This window comes from Hypomesus transpacificus, chromosome 16, assembly GCF_021917145.1.
Source record: "Hypomesus transpacificus isolate Combined female chromosome 16, fHypTra1, whole genome shotgun sequence".
In the NCBI taxonomy this organism is placed as follows: domain Eukaryota; kingdom Metazoa; phylum Chordata; class Actinopteri; order Osmeriformes; family Osmeridae; genus Hypomesus; species Hypomesus transpacificus.
Genome location: NC_061075.1, coordinates 1,945,436 through 1,967,873, shown reverse-complemented (window position 1 = coordinate 1,967,873; position 22,438 = coordinate 1,945,436). Strand labels below are relative to the sequence as shown.

The 22,438-nt window shown below is 42.7% G+C and overlaps 3 protein-coding genes across 3 annotated transcripts; 1 reads left to right on the top strand and 2 right to left on the bottom strand.

The window, feature by feature from the left end:
* Nucleotides 1-8,113: 8,113 nt before the first annotated feature.
* On the bottom strand, nt 8,114-18,314 carry ergic3 (ERGIC and golgi 3). The gene is given in 17 exon segments (XM_047037026.1): nt 8,114-9,154; nt 9,363-9,418; nt 9,720-9,772; nt 9,774-9,857; nt 9,950-10,014; nt 12,483-12,525; nt 12,528-12,581; nt 12,700-12,731; nt 13,107-13,121; nt 14,095-14,152; nt 14,268-14,433; nt 14,648-14,744; nt 14,866-14,956; nt 14,958-14,986; nt 15,093-15,180; nt 15,716-15,786; nt 18,161-18,314. Coding segments are annotated over 17 exon segments (1,170 nt in total). The 5' UTR covers nt 18,249-18,314; the 3' UTR covers nt 8,114-9,074.
* Nucleotides 11,846-12,438, top strand: romo1 (reactive oxygen species modulator 1). Its single transcript, XM_047037027.1, is given in 5 exon segments — nt 11,846-11,881; nt 11,883-11,963; nt 11,965-11,984; nt 12,073-12,160; nt 12,162-12,438. Coding segments are annotated over 5 exon segments (246 nt in total). The 3' UTR covers nt 12,183-12,438.
* Nucleotides 18,315-19,110: 796 nt separating the features above from the next.
* On the bottom strand, nt 19,111-22,163 carry LOC124478594 (cytochrome c1, heme protein, mitochondrial). The gene is made up of 7 exons (XM_047036909.1): nt 22,053-22,163; nt 20,955-21,145; nt 20,734-20,860; nt 20,041-20,198; nt 19,776-19,936; nt 19,552-19,652; nt 19,111-19,440 (listed from the first exon to the last, which is right to left on the bottom strand). The coding sequence occupies exons 1-7, from the start codon at nt 22,134-22,136 to the stop codon at nt 19,336-19,338; spliced, it is 927 nt and encodes a 308-aa protein (XP_046892865.1). The 5' UTR covers nt 22,137-22,163; the 3' UTR covers nt 19,111-19,335.
* Between the last annotated feature and the right edge of the window lie 275 nt (nt 22,164-22,438).

Below are 22,438 nucleotides of genomic sequence, written 5' to 3'. Positions count from 1 at the left end.
TAACTATATATAACCACATTGCAACTGTATTCTTCCACTAAGCAAAATCGCGCCAAAACAATATTATCACATCAGGAAACATACATTTAAATTTAGAATTCTTATAATAATCACTTCGTTTCATTGATTTGTATGTGTCTGTTCGTAAAACAAGGCTAAAACACAAACCAAGAACGAATCGACAAAAGTTAGGATCTATTTCCTCGAACGCGAAGGGATACATCGCTTCTGCTTAGGGGTTCAATCTGGAATTCCAAGAAATGGCGGCGGGTAGCACAGATTCACACGTGTACTCTCTGAAAAGCCGGGTGCCTCGCCGTGGCAGTTGTAGTAGCAATGCGGCAGCTCCATTATCGCTTGTGTGTCAATGGGTTTTAAGGTTACGTTGAACATTTAAAGGGACTTCACCCATGCACATATCAGACGTACGTTTCCTTGCTGACTTACATAATAATAAAAAATAAAGAATAATAACATTATTAATAATAATAAAACGTATTAACCATAAATGCTTGGGGGGGGGGGGGGGGCAGTTTGATAGAGCCGGTTCGTATAGGTTACAGTATTTTTTGTAGAACTTGTAGACCTATATGTTGAATAAGTCCTCACATTGTGATTGCAGAATCGATTACATTTTGATTCCGATTTTGACACAACTTAGTGGCGTTTAGTAGATAAACTGTTGGGCTACACGCACATTAATCTGTTGTAGAAACTGTATTTTTGTGAGTATTTTTCAGAGATTTCATTTAACGGTCAGAATACCATATAGCCTACTCTAAGACCAAATCTGTTGTGTATTTAATTAATACTTGATATGTGCGCTTTGATGGATCAGCAGCCTGAAATTGTGGGTTAACTGCCACCTAGAGGCGGCGTGTCTAACAGTGAACACTGCACACTGAACTCATCATGGCATCTGGCAAGATTATCACACAGTTCTGGTTCGTTTTCTTTTGTAGGAAGCAATAATTTGAAGAACTGACAGGACAATACTCGAATATTCCACATTTACATGATAAATTGATTCATCAGAATCAGAAGAATTAGAATCAGAAGAAATATGGAATCAGAAGAATTGTTATAAATTGTAGCCTGTAGGTTACTATAATAGTGATACAATTGTTCAACTTCACATTTAGCCTATACCACTTTGCAGAGTACAATTTGCACAAATAAAGACCCCACCTTTAATTCCTATGAAATTACACCCTGTAGAGTAAACCAGCATTCAAACTTTTCCACACAGACTGCCACACACTGACCCACAGCCTGCAACTCTTTAACTACCAATTATCTTGACAGATCAAGCCCATGATTTAGTTTAGCAAACTGAAGAACCCTGGTATGTTCCAGCCTTTAAGGACAGACACTGTGGATATAAGTCTTTTTTATGTTCCATGTGTTCGGAGAGAGCACGAGGGAGTAGCATTGAGGATTTTTGAGCCAAGGGCCAGTAGCCTCATCTCTTCACAGATCTTCCATGCATGCTTGACTTGTAATGTTCTGACATTATACTGTCACGGACGTTACGGTCGAGATTTGTACTATGGCCCACAGTAGGGAGAGACTTCATGTTGGAGGTCCCTTTTTTGAGGAGTCACTTTGATGTGGTGTGTGGCTGTGTGCCTGCTTCTTGGTAGACATCAGAGAAACCAAGGCTGCCAGAAACAAGCCAAAATACTGCACCATTCAGGAACATGGCTGCCTGCCATGAGAAACTGCCATAGCTGTACATATTACTAATGAAGGATAGGACACACAATACACAATGCACCAGTCTGTTCGAAGTAGAGTGTCATGTCATCTATAAAGACGGAAATCTCTGTCTGTCTGTCTGCCTCTGTGTTGTGATTATCTCGAAAACGAGGCACTGTCTAAAATTTGCCAGGTGTGTTGCTCAGGACCCAGCGAAGTGCAGTGTTGCCTGTGAAGTTGTTTGGATGAGTGGTTTGTGACAAATAAATATAAAAGCTTTGTCGTTAATGGACACCGCACTAGTGTTCACCTCCTAGTGTTTGGCAATTGGGCACTGCAAGTATTTCACCCCCAACACTGCAGTATCTGAAAACACAGTAAAAAGACTCAGGAAGCTACAGATTTCATGAGAAACAAACAGACTCTACTTAGTCACTGAACACTTAATTTCTCAATCTTCATGAAATTAGGGCAAATTGGGCAAATTGTGAGTGCCAAAGAGTAGGTATACTATGTTGTATGAGAGGAGGCCAAGAGCGGTAAGAGAGGCGTTGGTCAACTTGATATCCATCACCACATAGCAATGTTAGCTATCTAGCTACCCACATGACCAAGTGGTTGTATAGCCAGCTTACTGTGGTTAACTGACAAGGTCAGTTCAGCTAATTGTTTAAAATCAATAATAGCGAAATGAACAACAATGCACATTGTTTCACTAGAAGAACTAGCAACCACTCACAGTCTAAAATATATAGCCTACCACGGGCTCTGCACTAGTGTGAAAAGAGCATGGAACTGTTGTTCTGTCAATGTTTGAATGCTCTAATGGAAGTCATTGGTTAGGAAATGTACACAAACGTTAAGCTTGCAGGCCTACATGCACCAGGCTAGAGAGCCAGTGGAAGGTTGGTGGTGTTCTGTGTAGCTAGGGTGGGGTAGAACTCCAAGCAGGAGCTGACAGGACTTTAGCAGACAAAGGCTAGCTGATCTTTGTTTGCTCACATGAACAAAGACAAAATGGTGATTGGCATGTCGGGATAAGGGAGTTGACACAACTACAGTTAGTGTATTGTAGCAGGCTCTTACATTGTGGGGCATCCGTCCTCGTGGGTTAAACTAATACTAAAGTAACAATTCTGTTGCCAACCACATAAAGATCTGGGGGTTGACAAACACTATGCAGAAGATTTATCCACTTCCACGTTCTTCTGACGTCTCTGAAAACGTTTAACCCAGGCCACTCCGACCTCCTCAGTTCTCGTCAACCTAGGAGCAACAGTTCCTCACCCCCAACCCTGTGGCCTGAAACTGTCAGGGAGGGGTCCCTGTCAGCCTTACAACACATCCCCTTGGGCTCCCAGATAGCAGACGTGTGTATGTGTGTGTGTGTGTGTGTGTGTGAGAGAAAAGGGTTTCAGTTGGCAAAACCAATATTTAACGTTCTGCACTTTACGAGAAATGTGTAATTTCTATGTTTCCTCTGACGGGCTATGTAGGGGTAGACGGTGGGAGGCAATAGGAAGTGGGATGTGTTGCCTGTGGCCTGGCGATAGGGGGTGAGGGGGTGGTGTGAAGAAGAGCACAGATACCCTGGCAGAGAGATGCAGGGTCTTCCTCCTCTGATTACCTCCCTGGATTTGCTTATCTCTCCGAGGACAGAAGGCACATGATTCTGCTGTTTGACATAAGAAACCCTGTCAAACAAAAGGGAGGAGAGGTACAGTAAAGGCTAAGAGAGACAGATAAAGATAAAACTCGAAGCTGTTTCCAAGCCAAATGTGCAACTGCACTCCTACACGCACTAAGTGGTCATTGTGTCAATGGTGATTTTTTTTCTTCTCATTACATGAAGTGTTAATGACAGATTAGGATTATTATTATTATTTTGTCTTACATTTAATGCAATATAAACTGTTCTCGATCAATGGTTTAAGAGACAACTTTCGGACATTAAAAGACATACCAGACGTTCATTCATGACTGTCAAGAGGAAGTGGCGAGGAAGGAGAAGCGGCCTTAACTGTTAAGTGACATTCATATTTTCTCTTCCTCTTTTGCTTAATATAGTTAGAACGCTGTTGCAATTATAAATGTGTCCATTCATATCCTTCCCCCTCTCTTATTGTTATAGGCATTGCAATGTATTTTTTCATGTTTTCATTTTGCAGATGGTTTTATCGAAAACAACTTACAAGGGGGAATTTGAATCGGCAATCTCTTGATCTGCAGTCAAATGGTCAACCCCTGAGCTATACCTATCTTCCCAGAGTCAGACTGTGTGAAAGGTCAGCATGGTGTGCTCTCAGCTATAGACTGAGACCACCCTTACACTGAGCATGAGAAGACTACAGGAGAAACAGAGTCATAGTGTTGAAGGAGGCACACACCACACACACACACAGACACACCACACACAAATACAATACACATGCACACATATAAATCTACATTTGTCACAAAAACCCAAGCTATAGGCCTCCATTTGCTGAGTGCAACATTTGTTTCTGAGCACATGTTGACGTGCTATGAGAGAATGTATCGCAGACAAGGAGCTGCTTTCACTTTTTGCAAGGAAATCCTTTAATTACACTCAAATAGTGGTACATGAGGACTTTAAATATCCCCACACGACTGACTTCTATCGTATAACTGCATACCTATATGTATGTATTGATTATACAGCCAAACAACAGGAAAGTGACATGCAAGCAGACAGACAGTATGCACTATGCAGACATGGATCCAGGGGTCGTATGGTGCGGAATGACGCGGGAGAAACTGGTAAGGGGGGAACAAAGGTTTTCAAGGGCACATTCCACGCATCTAACAGGGAATGTTTCTAGGAACTGTGTGAGAGGGAGGCACGAGAAGAAAAGTGACAGAGGGAACGAGAGAGAGAAATGGGAGGGAGAATATTGAGGTCAGTAGTAGAGCATTACCATATTATTTATTTTAGGCTGTCCTGAGAGAGAGAGAGAGAGAGAGAGAGAGAGAGAGAGAGAGAGAGAGAGAGAGAGAGAGAGAGAGAGAGGAGGGAGAGAGAGAGAGGGAGAGAGAGAGAGGGAGAATGAGGGTTGGAGAGTGTATCGGAGGGAGGGGAGGAAAGGAAAGAGGATAGGACTGGGAGAGTTGTTCCAGATGCCACTGGACTCTCATGTCTGGTGGTTGGGGTGGAGCAAAGCAGCAGGCCGGTATGAGTCCTCTCCATTTAGGGCAGATCCTTGGCATGACCACATATCAGTTGGTGCCAGCACTTGAACCACACACAACCTGACACCACGCATGCCAGAAACATTCACGACCTCCCTGGCTCTCTGGGTGAACTTCTAAGAAGAACTGTCTCTAGACTTATATGGCAAGACCATAGGTGCTGGCATAAGCAAATACCATCACACTCATTGGTACTGGGCCAGATGAAAACGCCTGTCTGTTGCAATGAGCCCATACTGTCAAGACCAAGTGCAGGAGCAACACCACAGAGATTCTCCTGAACTCTTCCTCGGAATTGGAAGCCAGAACATATGGAGAGCAGGAACGGCAAAAACGACATATGGATATTTAGGGTGAGAGATCACCAGAGGTCCTATAAGAACTAGCTCAGATTCCCATACGGAACCCACCGATGCTGGCATTCACAACTTCATTCTCACACTCATGTACCCAAACAGACACAGTATATGGTGGTCCTGTGTCACCTATTATGAGGTGGAACACGGTACCAGCAGTACTAAGAGTAGCGGTCAGCCAACATTAAACTCCCTATGGGTCTATGCACTATGCATAGTGCTTCTGATGGACAAGTTCACGTTTAACCCCTACATGTAAGTGAGACCATGCACGCTAAAAGTCAAATGCATCATGACAAGATGCAAGGCCAGTTGGAGCTCCTCCCAGTTCATGAGGGCTGATATCAGAGTGATGGTGTGATAGAGAAGATCACGAGTTCTATGTAAGCACCAGATCAGGGCATGTGATGATGGGGCCTGTATATGTGCAATCACTGGAAGTAATCATGGCAGTCTCCTCCAGCCATTCACCATCTCATGACTCTCCATTCCACCCCAGGGTAGCCCAAATACCACCACCGTAACCCCCCCCCCCCCACACACACTCCTACTCCTCCCACCCATACATGCCTATCATGCCAGGGTGCTGTATGTAACTAACTTTGCAAGGCAGCTGGATTCGCGAGATCACAATCACGCGAGAATCCACTTTGCCAAGATCAACGTAATCAATTTCAGACCAATCAGGGTTCTCTGAGGAACTGGCAGCTAATGGGCTTGGTTGAAGTTAGCCCGAGGTGGACAGTGAGATGCAGATGGTTCATCTAATCACTTACCAAGTGCCTGCCCTCGTCCAAACACAACTTCCCAGATGGTGATGCGTAACAAACTATCAGGTGAGTCAGGTTGGCATGTAACCCCCCACACCTGCCACCTCCTCCCATGCGCATATCAGAGACCGTTAGCTGATCACTGAAGTATTGTCTCTCCCAGCCTTTCATTGTTGACCTGAGTGACCTTCTGCATGTCTGAAAGAGCCCCAAGACAGGTTAGCAATCAATGAGCAACACAATGAGAGTGAAGGGTAAAGTAGGCTGTTTTCAAATGTTTAACCCCCCACCCTCTCCCTGTTTCTCTGCCCTCATCTCAGAAAGGTGAAGATTGAGTCATTTTTGGTGTGGTCCTTGATAGGGGCATCATTCTGGGATTAATCAAAGATTAGGTTCATAGATTATTGGGCTGCACTGAGTCAAATAGCACTTTAAATGAAATTCGATTCTCCTGAAGAAATCCTTGGCCATGGAGTTCCTGACATGGTTCTTGACCCTGGCCATAGATTTCCAATGATGTCGGCTTTTCACATGGAGCTCTGGTCCACATTCTAACCTTCTTCCTGCAGCTGCTGTTCTCATGGCCTGAACACGGCCTCCACTCAAGAGTGAATGTTTTACACATTTTCTGTGTGAATAGTATACTGTTGGATCCTATATAAAGACGGTACCTCATCAGTCAGTTCAATGCACAATGAGTTTCTGACTTCCAAAAAGTAGAAACTAGTGTGTGAAAAGGAAACACATAAATCATTTTATGTGAATCTAATATGACAGTTAACCGAAGAACAACACTTGACCTGACCTCAGTTCAGCAGCTGCCTCAAGGGGCCATGGGTGGTAAAGCATTAGAGGGGTGTCAAACGTTCACATCTTTTTCGCGTCTTTAAATCTATGCTATGCATCTATGCTTTTATCGTTCTCTCTTGCTGTATGTACTCAGTTCTTCCGGAATATTCTGAAGCTTCTAACAGCTACGAGTGAACATTCTTGTGAGAGAAAACCAGATCATTCTGAAGTGAAACTGGCTAAAGTTAGGTTGAGCATGAATGTGAACCCTGACACAGACATACACACGCAAATTCAACCATTGGTCTGGTCATGATTCACTGACACTGCCTTTCCTTTTCACCAGACGCGGGAGTCACTCTACTCCCGGCTACGCTAAAAAAAAACATCCGCTGTCACACTCCCAAAGCTGTTGTCTTAGTCTCCCTCCAACAGTGTGTGGATGATTGCTTCACAATTCAAGAGCAGGATGTGGGAGTTAAGGCTGAGGTACCAGTGAATACAGGCCATGGAGAAAGCACTTCCAGCTGTGGACTCACAGGGGAATTACTATTGTCTGAGTCTAACTAGGAAATAATGCATTTACACGGATTCACATCCCTGTCCAAGAAATCAAGCCTGGTACAAAAACGAGTCTCTCAAAACATGATGCCTCATAAGTACGTGGCTGTGACACACTTACAGGATATTGCTCACATTGATGATATTCAGCTGGCTTGGATTTTACGGCACTCATTCCGTTTTGTTCCTTTGCTTTATTTGACCACAAATATTGTGCTCTATTGAACGCAATGGAAGTCTGGGGCGCCCCCTTGTGGTCTTGATTTAACAGGAACTCCACAATGGAGGACAAAAAAGGCAAACTGACAAAGAAGGCATTGAAGTACATTTATATTTAAACAATGTCAGCGGGTTAGTCACGAGTCACATGATATTTTTTCATTTATTTATTAGCATCCAGGAATCTCAATGTAGCTTTCCTGAGGTCATACTGTATCAATGGCATTCTATGCACACCAGCACAACCCAACGGCAACAGTTACCCTCAGTGATCACTGGGCAATTATTGAAGAGACGGAGTTTTCACATGGAAGATCACAATCCTGTTTCTCTTTAAGGGAATGCACTCCATAATACTATTAAACACCAGTGAAGTGTTGACCTTCACATTCTGTACGTGTGCAAAGACTTTGCAAAGACTCCTTTAAACATTCTCTTTTAAGTGCTCAGCTAGCTGGGTATATTATTCAAAGACTAAGCGGATTGATGTGTTGAGACATGTAAAGAAGCTGGTTTATTCAACATTTATTTTCATAATTTTAAAAACGGTTTTGGACAATATAAATACATCTTTCCCACCTGCAAAATAGGCTGTTCACAGCACCAGATGAACACACACACACACACACTCCTCACACACACCCTTGCACATTCACACACTCACACCTACGCGTGACTTCCCCTGCCCCCTGAACTGGATGTCAAAGGTGCCATCACATCCAAAACAGCCAACCCAGTCTCCTTGAGTGGCACTCTCATCCAGTGGGATTCCACACATCACGCACATTCACCGAGCGACACAGACACTCTGTCTGTTGGGAAACAACACACTACAAATGACTTTTTATTAAGTAAAGAAAGCGTGATGGTCGAGGATATGTCCACTGCAACACAGAAGAATAGTTGGCAAGTAAGATAAAGTGGCGAGATGAAAGAAAACAAACGATCGGAATCTGTTTTCAAAACGGAATCGACTGTGAATCACTACCAACACTTTGGGGAAAAGCCGTTGTCCTTAGTTTTCTCTAGACTGGCATCTCAGACTCCCTTTGGGTGTTTACTCAGATCTCAAACTATTGGACATGAGTCAGCAATACATGGCAATAACTCCCAACCCCATGTTCTGTGATTGGCTGGTACAGATTGACAGCAAATTGCTAATGCGAGTCCGATCATTTCTGAACTTCACAAACGCATAGGGGGTGGGGCTTCGAGGGGGATTGTGGAAAATGCACTTTTGTTTGTGGAACAAAGAAACTGAAGAAAACAGCAGAATCTCAGAGGTTGAGATGTGAGAGAGTTCAGACAGATTCATCCATTCTGGGAAATATGTGAAAAGTTCCTAGTGTGTTGTCAGCTTAAGTAGGAAGCAGTGAGTCTGTTTGTAGTCACTTCCTTTATCCAAGAGAGCCTTCCGGAGATTGGGGCACACCACAGGCTGCGCTAACTCCAGCACCATAGAATTCCACCACTAGGAGGCCTTGCCCAGCTCAATCTTCTTCTGTATAGCTTTGGCTGAGTGGTATATCAATGAGTCTATTAGGCCAGCCACTGTCGACAGAGAGAGAGAGAGAGAGAGAGAGAGAGAGGAGAGAGAGAGAGAGAGAGAGAGAGAGAGAGGGGAGGAGGGGGGGGGGCAGACAATTAAAACACACCTGAATCATCTGAACTGAACTATCAGTACAATACAGCTTTGAACATAATACACACAATACACTATAGATAACCAAGATAGATGAACTACACATGATTCACTCACCTGTGAACACCCCCCCAATGATGGCACATACTCCTGTCAGGAAATGTGTGAACGATCTGAAGAGATCATCAGATTCCACATCAGACAAAATACACACATACTACCAATCAGAATTGGTCAAATCTATATCAAACGAAAATTCCAATAAGGCCCCCCTTCACCGAAGACGCAATGTTTTTGGCATTAAGTGTCACACTGTTGTCATCTCAACCCGTTGAATATGTACACCGTCGTTCGAAAACAAGGACATTTCTAAGCGACCCAACATTTTTGAAGGGTAGTTACATAGAATGGGGACTGTGAAACTTACAGTAAAGGGTCAAATATGTTTTCTGTTTCCATAGGTACAATACCTACCGCTGCTTTTCTGTGAACTTGACCATCATGGGGGAGAGTTCATACAACACAAAACACTCCTGGTAGACCCTGGTCTCCTATTAGTCCGTTAGCCACTTTCTCATGCCTGGTCACAGAAAACTGGTTTGTTTTCACCACCTAGAGAATAAATGCAGCATCTCAACATGTAAACATTCCCATGATGGCATTTGCTGCATGAGTGAACTTTTTTATGCAATCAATATTCTCACCTCTCCATCTCCTTTGACATAAATAGTTGGGACTATTTTCACAAAGTACTGGTACATCATTGATGCTGAAAAAAATGAGAATACCTGTTATAACAAAGCGTCAATGCACTGAGACCACAAGGGGCGCTGTATATTTTCAACAGTAAAAAGTCAATGGAGCAAAGTAGCGTCTGGCAGTCGTCTGGCCTTGAAAGACGTCGACGGCATTTCCGGTTTTGATCATTCGCCTTCAAAATAAGAGCACGATCGGTAATGTCCCTGAATTTGAGAATTGGATGGCGGAACAAGCCTGGAGTTTAGAATGTAAATGACACTGCACATCGTCCTTGCTATTTAGTTGACCTTTGCGAGTTCTTTGCGAGAAATGTACATTTTCTGTGAAATATGAAAGTTGAAAAAACGGAAACAAGGACATTTCTAAGCGACCCAACATTTTTGAAGGGTAGTTTACATAGAATGGGACTGTGAAACTTACAGTAAAGGGTCAAATATTGTTTTCTGTTTCCATAGGTACAATACCTACCGCTGCTTTTCTGTGAACTTGACCATCATGGGGGAGAGTTCATACAACACAAACACTCCTGGTAGACCCTGGTCTCCTATTAGTCGTCGTAGCCACTTTCTCATGCCTGGTCACAGAAAACTGGTTTGTTTTTCACCACCTAGAGAATAAATGCAGCATCTCAACATGTAAACATTTCCCATGATGGCATTTGCTGCATGAGTGAACTTTTTTATGCAATCAATATTCTCACCTCTTGCCAGCTCCCTTTGACATAAATAGTTGGGACTATTTTCACAAAGTACTGGTACATCATTGATCTGAAAAAAATGAGAATACCTGTTATAACAAAGCGTCAATGGCACTGAGACCACAAGGGGCGCTGTATATTTTCAACAGTAAAAAGTAATGGGAGCAAAGTAGCGTCTGGCAGTCGTCTGGGCCTTGAAAGACGTCGACGGCATTTCCGGTTTTGATCATTCGCCTTCAAAATAAGATCGGTAATGTCCCTGAATTTGAGAAATAGGATGATGCGGAACAAGCCTGGAGTTTTAGAAATGTAAATGACATCTGCACATCGTCCTTGCTATTTAGTTGACCTTTGCGAGTTCTTTGCGAGAAATGTACATTTTCTGTGAAATATGAAAGTTGAAAAAACGGAGAATGTTCTGTTTCAACAACATTGTTTTATGGACAGCAGTGTGAGCGGGATCAGAACAGTAACTGAAAAATGTACCTTTATTCTGAAGATTATTAAGCATTTGACCGGAACATGAGTGTACAGCATTGAGAGTTGTCTGCCTGCTATGAAGTTGCGCTAGAAGGGTAGCTGAGATTAGCATCGTCTAGAAAGCACACGTAATCGTTTTCTTACATTTAAAAACACATTACGTAAACTATTCAACTACGGTAGTCAACGTGACTGCTCATCAATGTCGTACTTGGTGTACCGACTGTCGGCAGTCGAGAGTATCGAGTCTTACTGTTTTCAAGGCCAGCCGTAGGTGACAGGCTGTAGATGGTGTGCTACTAGCTAGTAGAACAACCAGCTAGAATTGTAAAAACAAAATACTTTTTAAACCATTACAGGGCAAAATGCGTTTTTATTATAACCGGTAAGACACAAAAAAACTAGATTACTAAACTCGTGCAAGCCGGTCAATAACACTAGCTAATTGTGATTCTGAGTAGGTCTCCAAACCCAAAAGCTAATTAGCCTAGCAAGGACGTGGTATCATATACAAGCGTAACTGCGCGAACTGTTATGCCTGGTTTAAAATCTTAGATCTACTATTATAGAATAATGTAGGGTCACCGAAATATGCAAACGACCTGATTATGCAACGCATGTGGATTTTTAGAATGGCATTATATCTGACTGGGATCTTATTTAGATGCCTGTGGCAGTAGGACCATATGGACAGGGCCAGGGGCCAGCCCAGCTGTTTTGACAGAGTCAAAATGGGCTTCATGATGGGCTTTGCGGTTGGTATGGCAGCAGGTGCCATGTTTGGGGACCTTCTCTTGTTTAAGGTAAGGGTTCAAATACAACAGAACAAGTTTGGTAATTTTACCGTGGATGTCAGTGTCTGAATTGACTGGTTTGTCTCCCTCTCTCCAGGATCGGAATGAGGGGCCGTGAACTGATGGGAGGAGTGGGCAAGACCATGATGCAAAGCGGGGGGACGTTTGGAACGTTCATGTCCATTTGGGATGGGAATCCGCTGCTGAAGATTGTCTCCAATTGTCACTTATCGAACTTCCAAAATGGGACTTTTATAACAGAGCATGGCGTCTCTGAGATTAAGATTAATTCTTGATTAAAGATGATTGGGGAACTCCACACTAGCTGTTTTTTTAGTTCAGTTTAAACAATATCTTGGGAAATGCCTGACAATGTCACTATCTCTGTAGATCTGCTGGAACAGAGTCTTTGTGGCTCTGTGATGGGCTAAGTTTGTCAAATAAAAGCTGTGATTTCAAATTCTTTAGTATGTATTTGAGGCTGTTTTTTTGGGAGAGTTAGCCAACCTTGCGGAGCTGCAACGTCCGTGCCATCCAGAGGGTTTACAAATGCCCGGGGTAGTCCCTCCCAAAAGACAGGTGCCTGATTAAGTGGGTCATGTTGATCTGTAACACAGACACAAAGCAGGATTCAACAGATCTGTCTGAAAAGTATTTTATCGCTTCCTCTTGGAAGTTCATATGGAAATAAGTGTTCAAAATTCGGTTTCTCCTGTGTCCTTACATTGTCCAGTCCAAAACTCTGCAGATCATGAACTGAAAATAAACAAGACAGATTGTTAGTAGAACTTTGGATATGTGAAACTACATGTCATTGTAAAGTAAATGGAGGTTCTCTCATGTCTCAAAACCTGACATTCCCTTTTCCAAGTTATTGTTGAAGAAATGGCCCTCAGAAATGTGATTTATCAATTATTCAATGATTTACCGATTATCCAAACTGTACCACCCCAATTAAAAAAATGCATTCAACAACACACCGGGTAAAAGATTATGTTTTTTGAAGTAAATGGAAGCTGTGAGTGTTGAAATGAGATAGAAGTTCCGATATGTCACCGGATAATTTACAAAAGAATGAGATGTAAGGGTTTGGGGTCTACAAAAACAAAACTACAAAACAAATTGACTTACTTTCCACAGCGTGCACTGCAGAAAGAAGAGAGAAGAGTCACTATATGACGAGGAATAAGGGCCACAAATACACAACTACAGTACTATGGATAGTTTTCAACTACAGCTTTGGTTGTGAACCCTGTCCTATGCCCCAAGAGTAAACACGATAAGCAGTTTCATCATGGTAACTTCAGCCTTATTGACATCACTAGGGATTCTTGTCTCGTGTTTCTGCTGTTATCCAGATTGGGACATTGTGAGACAATGCAGGAAGGGGAAAGATCTTTGTGCTCACAGCTTTATGTTTAAATGTACTATGTCATGTTACTTAGTGCTGTACTGATTAGTATGAAATCAACTACAGAATTGGTGTTAATGGATAATTAGTTAATGAGTTAATTAATACCAATTTCATTTTAAATGTTATTTTGAATATTAATCTTATTATAATATACATTATTTGGATGTTATTTTTAAGATTAGGAAGATCTAATGTATAAATCACTAGTGAGTGGCAAAGATTGTAAGCAATACTACTGTTCCAGTGCACATAAAATAATTTAGGAAATATACTAGGTTACAAAAAGTTTACAATTAGGATTACAAATTAAACAGAGTAAGAAGGAAGTGTACTCAAGAAAATGGCAAGGAAGTAAGTACTAGTCTTTGTGACTAGCAACTACAATAAGTGGACTTACCGGTTTTCCTTTGCCTGTCTCATGAATGGAAGTTAGGATACAATTTTACACACAACACAAAAGTCTCTGGCTGTATGTGGTCTGATAAACACAGTCTGTAAAGCACCGAGCATATTTATATCAGGCTATATTTAAACAACAACCCATATGGATACGCTGAAATATTTTGAATGCAACCAATCAAAATCCTATATTTTTCAATCTTGTAATGCCTACCCTATCAAACAAGGGGAGGCTGGTTCCATTGACTTGTTACACAGACCACATGACCAAAAAAACGGAAGCTCAGTCAGGGGCCCAGCTCTTACCATGGACATGAGACTGCTGGAAACTTTTTCCTGGGGCAAAATGAAAGTTCCCAGCCACCTGGTTGGAAAAACAGACAGAAGACACAAGGGAAGTCGGTTAGAGCAAATGGCATTTGAGTCTCAGACCCCACCTCACTGGCGTGTGTGTGTGTGTGTGTGTGTGCGCGCGTTACCTTGTTGACCTCCAGGAATCCATAGACCTGACAGCCCTCGTTCTTCTGCTCTTGCATCTTCTGACTGAAGCCCTCCCTCTTGCACTGCTCGATGGTGTCTGGGTTCTTGAAGGCCCAGCCCCGTCTGCGGTACGCCTCCCGCACGTCATCACAGGTGTTACAACACCTGGACAATGGAGACAACCGTCTCATATTACACAAACAGACAGAACCCTACACAGCCAATGGGCCAAACATCAAAACCATATGTTTGTATGCCTTTACTCTAATATCAGGCAATGAGGAGGAGACAATTGACCATGGCAGAGAACATTGCTGTACATAATTACAACTAACAAAGAATGTGTGTATTGTTCCAGGCATCGCCCAGTAGCACTCACTTCAGATCTTCCGTTTCAGCACCATAGCAGCTCTCACATCTTTCTGGGTCCAATTTACTGGGGTCAAACGCCTCCCCCCCTTCTTCTTTACCCATCTCTACACAAAACAACAACAACAACCAACCAATCAACAACTAATGTCAAAACGAACAGAGAGGGTTGGCTTTTTCCAGTGTAGCGGTCCTATCGAGCCTGAGCTCTGGGAGCTAGCCACCTACCATGTTTCTCAGCTTCTGTGGTGACAGGTTTGCCATCCTTGTCCAGTCTCTGTTTGAACAGGTTGTGTTCCACATCCAGCTGCTGCTCTCCCTGCTACGTCCATGGCATCAATACTGAGGTCTGAATGAGTAAAACCACATCCGTGTTGGGTCTCCCTCTATATACTATCCTACCTATCTGGAGAATTGGTAGGAATGATGCAGTCACACTTCTGTTTGTTACCTACAGGCACAGGGCATGTGAGGGAATATGACGTCGATGTTGATTTTCAGTTTGTCTCCCCGTGATGTGTCCACAAACAGCTCAGGGTGGACCTGTGGAGAGGATGGAGACATATCGGTTACACCGGTAACAAAGTTACATCTCCACTCAGATTGCTATGACTGATGATACGATGTAGACAGCTCAGATGTACAACCCAGAAACTACATCTTTGTATTCTAGCCAGAGATATGTAGAGTATCTTATATCAGAGGGGAAAGAGTTGTTGACCAACTGTTGAACTTTGGTGACTGGTAATGTTTTTGTTTTCTTCTGCTTTTCATTTGACAAAGTGAGAGTGACAGGGAAGGCAGGCAGGGAGGGAGAGAGAGGGGGGGGAAGACATGAAGGAATGGCCCAGAATCTAACCCGGGCCCCTGCGTTAAGTACGCACTCTAACCAGTGAGCCACTGGAGCAACTGGTGGGACTGGTAAAGTTAAACAACATTTATTTTTCATTAACTGTACGTGTAAGAGAAGCTGAGATGAAGTGAACCTTAAACGAACCATTTCCATGAACACAAGACCTTCCAGTCTACAAGCAAACCTCACTAAGAACCTTATGATAACGGCGTGTGTAAAACCCACCTCCTTTGTGAGATAATACTGCAGCTCAGAGAAGAACAGGATCAGCATGATGAGCCCACTGATGATGGTGACTGGAGGAGTAAGAGAAACACATGAGAGCGTTTCTCGTGGTGTGAGGCAACCAAGTCCATTCAATTGGGTGTTCAGGCAACGTATTGTGTACGACGTACACAATATCCAGAATGTTGCTGTGAACTATGCTTAGGGAGGACAAACCCGTTTGAGCGTTTTTCCTGAAATACGTTTTTATTAGTTATTCCTGGTGAAATTATGGAATTAAATGACATATTTACGATATTAAAATACGTGTGCACAATAATATCAACAATATTTGCTAAATGTAGACGTTTTTAAAGGTTTTGAATTTTACCTCGAAGCTACTTCCGTTAATCAGCAGTTTGTGAAAAAGAGGCTAGTTTTACAACAGCGACTTTGGATGTAAACTACTTTAACATGTTAGCTGATTAGCCAATATGAGTGAGATATGTATACAGTTACATTAACAAACCTCTTGCTTGTGAAGTATTTTGTCTTAAATACGAAGGGAACACATCACATTAACAATTCTAAAATGCTTGACACGCCAAATGTTGTCTTTTTTTGACAAGCGTCCCTGAAGCTCAGATTCCGAGTCGAGTTCCATGAAGCGTTGCAGTGAATGGTTGCAGGCACTCATCGGACTTAAACTCAAATAACTCAAATGTCCCAACTGGAAAAATGTTGCGGTTTCACAGTCCTGTAGAGGACATTTTTCTGAACAGATTGACATCAAGTTAAGGTTGTGGCATTAAAGTTCAGGTTAGTAGCCAAGGGTGTAAAGACCACTCGGCTAATTACAGACGTCTTAAACTGTTAAAACGCCAGTGCCACATTCGGGACGGTATTCACACAGGCATTGGATCAATCCTAGTTTTCGGGCCTACTAGCTCGAATGTTTTTAGATGTTTATCTGCTACAAATGAATGAGTTGTCTAAAAAATGAGTTGGAACAAAATACCACTATTAAGTGTGCCCTTTGCGCCCCTCCCCCCACCTGTCTGGGCCAGGCTGCTGCTGTAAGTTGCTAGCCAACCTTTACTGAGGGGACTGTTTGAACGCGCTGGAATAAAAAAATGTTCATCTTTATGTATATTTGAGACCACAGATTCGTAGATGTACGTTTCCACTATATGTTAACCGATTTTAAGGGCGATCGGATTAAATGAGCGAAAACAAGGCACATCTGTCCATATTTTGTTAGTGAAGCAGGGAGAGGAATGCTCGTGGCAAGCTAACTGGCTGGGTAGAGCGATAGGGAGTTTGTTAGCACTCAAAATGTAGCTCTTAAACAGGGGCACTCCTAGGACATAAGCTCGATTATAAAAAATCCCCCAGCTGGGAAATGTTCGCGGTTTTCACAGTCCTGTAGAGGAGACCTTCATGAACACAATGACATCAAATTGAGGCTGTGGCATTGAAGTTCAGGTTAGTAGGCAATGGCTCAAAGTGCTCTCAGCCATTTACAGACCTCTTAAAATGGGAAAACCTCTGTGCCACATACGGGATGGTATTCACACAGGGATTGGCTCTAATTTGAGTGACAGGTTGATTCACCAATTGAAAAACTCATCTGGGAATTTTGATTTTTGTAAGGGGAGTGCCGAGATTTTACTGTCGCCGTTTGGCTTCCTAAACAGCAGTAGAATTACAAGTTTTTCTAAACCGCGTCGCGTACAGCATTACAGTGAGCTACACTGGTTTAAAACTACAGGTATATAAGGACAATTGTACCCATGAATTGTTTACTAGTAATATAATGTCATAATAAATCATAAAAGGTTCATCGATATGTGAGGCATGTTTATTATTTTAACGATCGAAAACGGATGTATCACAGACCGCTATCGTATATGTCGTTAAACAGAGGCTAATTACGCTAACGACTCAGTCATCAAACGAAAATTGACTACTGTTTTCGAAAGTAAATGTACTGATAATATCAGCGTACATCGTACTGTACATTAAATATCACAATTGTGTTTTTTATCACAATGTCAAATGAGGAGTAAGTTCAGTTTGGCATTTGTTGACGCTTGGAACTCTCCGTTGTGATTACATTGAGAGCAGAACGTTTGTCCTCCCTACTATGCTGCACTGTGTTGTATTGTATGTACTGACACAGAGTGTATGGCTAGCTAGCGATAGCTTTGCGTTACTGCCGGTCTACGTCTGTTGCTCAGCCGTAAAATAAATTGTCATTACAAAGAGGAGAGTGATTACACTTCATTTTTTATCACTGCGAGTAACTTGTTTGCCAGCCAAATATTTAGAAAGAACTACCCAGTCCTGGATAGCATAGTTTAGATAGTTTGTTGGCTAGCTAGCTAGTATGGCAAGTATGAATGGCAGGAGGTTCACGGGTGATATCGCTAGCTAACTACAGAAATATTTCAAACGAAAACTCACCGGTTGCTCCACCCCATGTTTTAATTCTGAAATCCTCTAGTGTTTTGGGATATGCATCAAATTGCTTTAGTTTATTTAACGTGTCCATCGTCTGTCAATCTGCCGGAAAGGACACTCTTGATCGCGAAACACATCGGTACTGGAAAAGGATCACTTCCGGTACACAAGGCGTGCGTTAAGAGCCAATCAGCGCCCACCGCGTAAGCAACCCGATCAGACTTGACTGTCCAGTACGTGAGATGCGCTCAGTGATTGCACACCTTTTTTCTTGTCACCTATTTTAAGGGTGTATTCAGTACACATCGGGCCATCACATCCTGTATCATACCATACTCTCAAACAGGGGCGACTCTAGGATCAGACCTTTAGGGGTGCTCAGCCCCCAATGAGAATGAAACATGAATACAGTGCCTTGCAAAAGTGCTAAACCCCCTTGCTGATATATCTAATTTCACTGGATAACAATTAATACATTTGAGTATTTTTCAGCAAAATATTGAATGAATGAAAAAACTAAGGATGTCCTGTTCTTCATGAACTACCATCATCAAATTATAATAAACAATAATACTTATTTTTAGGGATGCTGAGATTAACTATAGCAGTGAAACACCCCTTAAAAGGGTCTAAAATCGCCACTGCTTTCAAATATAGTATATCTCTCCCTTTACAAAACCGTAGTTGGTATTAGTTGCTGTGGACATTTATATTGCTTATCTTCATATTCAAGTCAAGGAAGTTCTGTCAGCATGCAGAATAACGTTCTCATCAGGGACAATAGATTATAACAAGGTTTTATTTTTTTAGTTTACTATTTTATTAAATATTTACACAACAAGTGTAGAGCCCCCAGTAAAATGGGTAGATGAACTCACAGCAAGCAACATAAGTTTGAAGGAAGATGATGCATCCCTACCCTGAAGCAACAACTTAACCACAACCCAGACACACATCTTTCCATAATTTATTTTGTACAGTAAAACAGAATAGAGGTTGCGTTCTTTGCTTAGATCCTCACTGAGGAAATGGTGTGTGTGAAGAAGAAGCAAGTTAATGATTTAGGGCAACCATTTCGTAGCACAAGTGAGGTTTACAGAAGATCGACAATTGCAGAGAAGATCAGAGTTTGAGCCCAGAGGCATCCACGGGAAGGTCAGTTAAAACGGGTCATGGGTTTATTTGGGTGGCCTGTAGGCGATCTTCCTGCTCTTCAACACAGACCACTTATGTCTCTTCATGTAGTAGACGAGGGGCAAAAGGATTGCGGAACCCATCAAAAACTAGGGAGGCAAGAGAGACAGAGAGAGACAGAGAGACAGAGAGAGAGAGATGGCGTTAGGGAGATGCAGTCAGATTCTAAGTCTACAGGTGTGGCCAGGCCAGCGACTCACCTTCAGTCCCATGCGTTTGCGTGTGTCGTGCTCGGGCTCCGATGCCCACCTCAGGTAGGTGCACACGTCCTTGGCCACCTGACTCATGGTGGCAGGGGTTCCTGTCAAACAGCAACAGGAGAATATAAGAGACCATCACTCTTCTACATCCTAGGGTGCTGGTCCAGCTAGCCTGATAACTCAACAGGGTGGACCAGATCTGGAGGGGAAACAGATGTACTGACCATCATCATACTCCAACACCTCGTTGTAGATGGGTGGAGCCATGCCGATGGCCTGGCCAGGGAAGTAGGGATTGTAGTAAAGACCCTCCTTCACATCCACACCTGCCGGGGGCTCACAGTAGCCAGTCAGCAGAGAGAACACGTAGTCCTCACCTCCATGTCTGAGAGAGAGATTCAAATGTTTTACTTGGAAAAGGAAGAAGAGATGTTACAGGGGTGAAATATTTTCCAACAGATATAGAGGTGGGGTTGAGGTTTGAGCTACCTGGCGTTGATAATGTAGCTGAGATCTGGGGGCAGGGCTCCGTTGTTGGCCACGCGGGCAGCCTCAGGGTTGGGGTAGGGCTTGGGGAAGTAGTCTGACAGCTTCCCTGGACGGGTGAACATCTCCCCTGTGTCATCAGGACCATCCACCACCTCGACCTGACCAGGAAAGTAAACACAACAGGTTGGTTACTAAATCTTAGGGGTGGGGGTGGGGGGGAATCGATTCGCAATTCAGTCTTCTGGCGATTCATTTAGATACAGAAATGTCAAAAATCGATACTAAATTAAATAAATGATGACAATGAGTTTAGTAAACTGCAAGAAAAGCCATACATTTCAAGGTTTTGATGCAACAATTAACTGCCTATCAGAGTCAAATAGAAACAAGGAACACTAATAAGCAAACTGGAATCAAATATAAGCAAATATTGAGTCGAAATTTGATAAAAAATCGTGAATTGATGTATTATAATAATACATTTTATTTATATAGCGCTTTTCAAAATACTCAAGGTCAGGTTATTATCTAATCGTGACCCCAAGTCCCCAAGAACCAAAAGATTCCCACCCCTACTAAATCTGTACCTACTTACATGAGGTCAGACAAAGACCGGAGGTATTTTTAGATGGAACCATCAGCAGAGGGTGCTGCTCTACATTATGACCCATCCAGGTAAGTTACAGTCCTCACCTCCTCAGCCAAGACCTTGGCTTCAGCCTCTGTGTGTGACACGCCGACCAGGTTACGGAAGGCCAGGTACTCCATGCTGTGGCAGGCCGAGCACACCTGCTTGTATACTTGATACCCACGACGGATGCTGCAATCACATGCACAAAACACAAACAGGAACATGAGACCTACACTCACATGGGTTTTCTAAAGGCTATGTGGGTGTTTGTTTGAAGTTGGACCTGGCGTGGTCGAGGGAAGACACCATGCCACTGTGGCTCCAGGGGTACGAGGGAGGATGCAGCTCCAGATCCGAGGCCTTGACAGACTGCTGCAGCATCAGAGCCATCCCAGCTCCACCAGTAGTCAACACCCCCAGTGTGGTCAGCATAACCTTCTTCCCCTTCGGCAAACTGGCGAACGACATGTTGGCCTGGAGGGGGACACACACAGTATGAGAGGAGAGCCTTACGTAGGTGCTAGAGTAGCTGCAATCATTTTCAATGGGGAATAATTCAAATTAAAATGTAGACAAAATCACCAGTGTTTTATTTATCCTGGTATGCCAGTGTTCATGTCTATTATTTATATCTGTTTATTATTATTTCATATTTATTTATTCACTGTAAAGAATAATGTGGTTTGATCAAGATATCTTCTCTTGTGCGCAATGTTGATGTTGGCAAGCTGTATTTATGAATCTGCCTTTCCAGACAGTTTTCATAACGGCAAGAGTCAGATGACTTGAGACAACGGGCCAGCTACACCATTATTTAACTCGAGTTTGACAGCATAGTCATTGAATAAGTGTACGGAAGCTCGTAAGGTAATTTTCGAGCATTTGCTAGCACAGTTAGCGGGCACACAAACCCATCAATTCCACTTAACAGACAAGACAACTCAAATTATATTTTTTATGTTACAAACTAGTAACCAAAACCAAATGTGACAAACAATGCCAGACGGTGTTGAGCGGACTAACATGACTTCTGCCATGTTATCTAGATTAGCAGTAAGAAGGTACAGTAATCTGCCAGTACATTGAACTCCATAAAAATGTTGTCAAGGTTAGCAAACACTCTCGAAACGAACGAACTGTCGCTAAGAATACAAATGTGAGACTCATCCCCAAATCATGAACTGGCATCAGTGTGACACTTAGGCTACAAATATCAGATTTGCACAATTGACCTTGTCTTACCCCACCACGATAGCTAGCAGCGCCGGGTGGGCTAACATGCGAGCTGACACAGGGTTGCTGTATGAAGCCATGTTTTTTAAGAAAAAGCTGAGCACATATTCTGATACCAAACGTATGTGAAGTAAATAAGTAATCCTACCCTTGAGACAGTTTGGCCACATTTGGGAGAATTCAGTAGGGCTCTCCCACTCCCAGATTGCACGACCGCTCGTAACGCCGCCATCTTCTCTTTTTTGCCTTCAAAGACCGGAACACGGGCGAGGATGCAGAGATCCAGGCCCGCATCCCCCTCCCCAACAGAAAAATTACACAAGTGCTTATAAAACACAATATCTTTTTGATTTTAATTTACTTATTACATTTAGTATGGAATGCATGTCGTTTCTAAATAATTATTGGTTCGACGTAAATGCAAATACATTTCAGCAATCTTTTTACGTTTTATTACGGAAAGGTTGTGACGGACAACTTGTCGTGCGCCATCTAAAGGCCGGATGATATTATTGCATCCTAATGCAACAAACT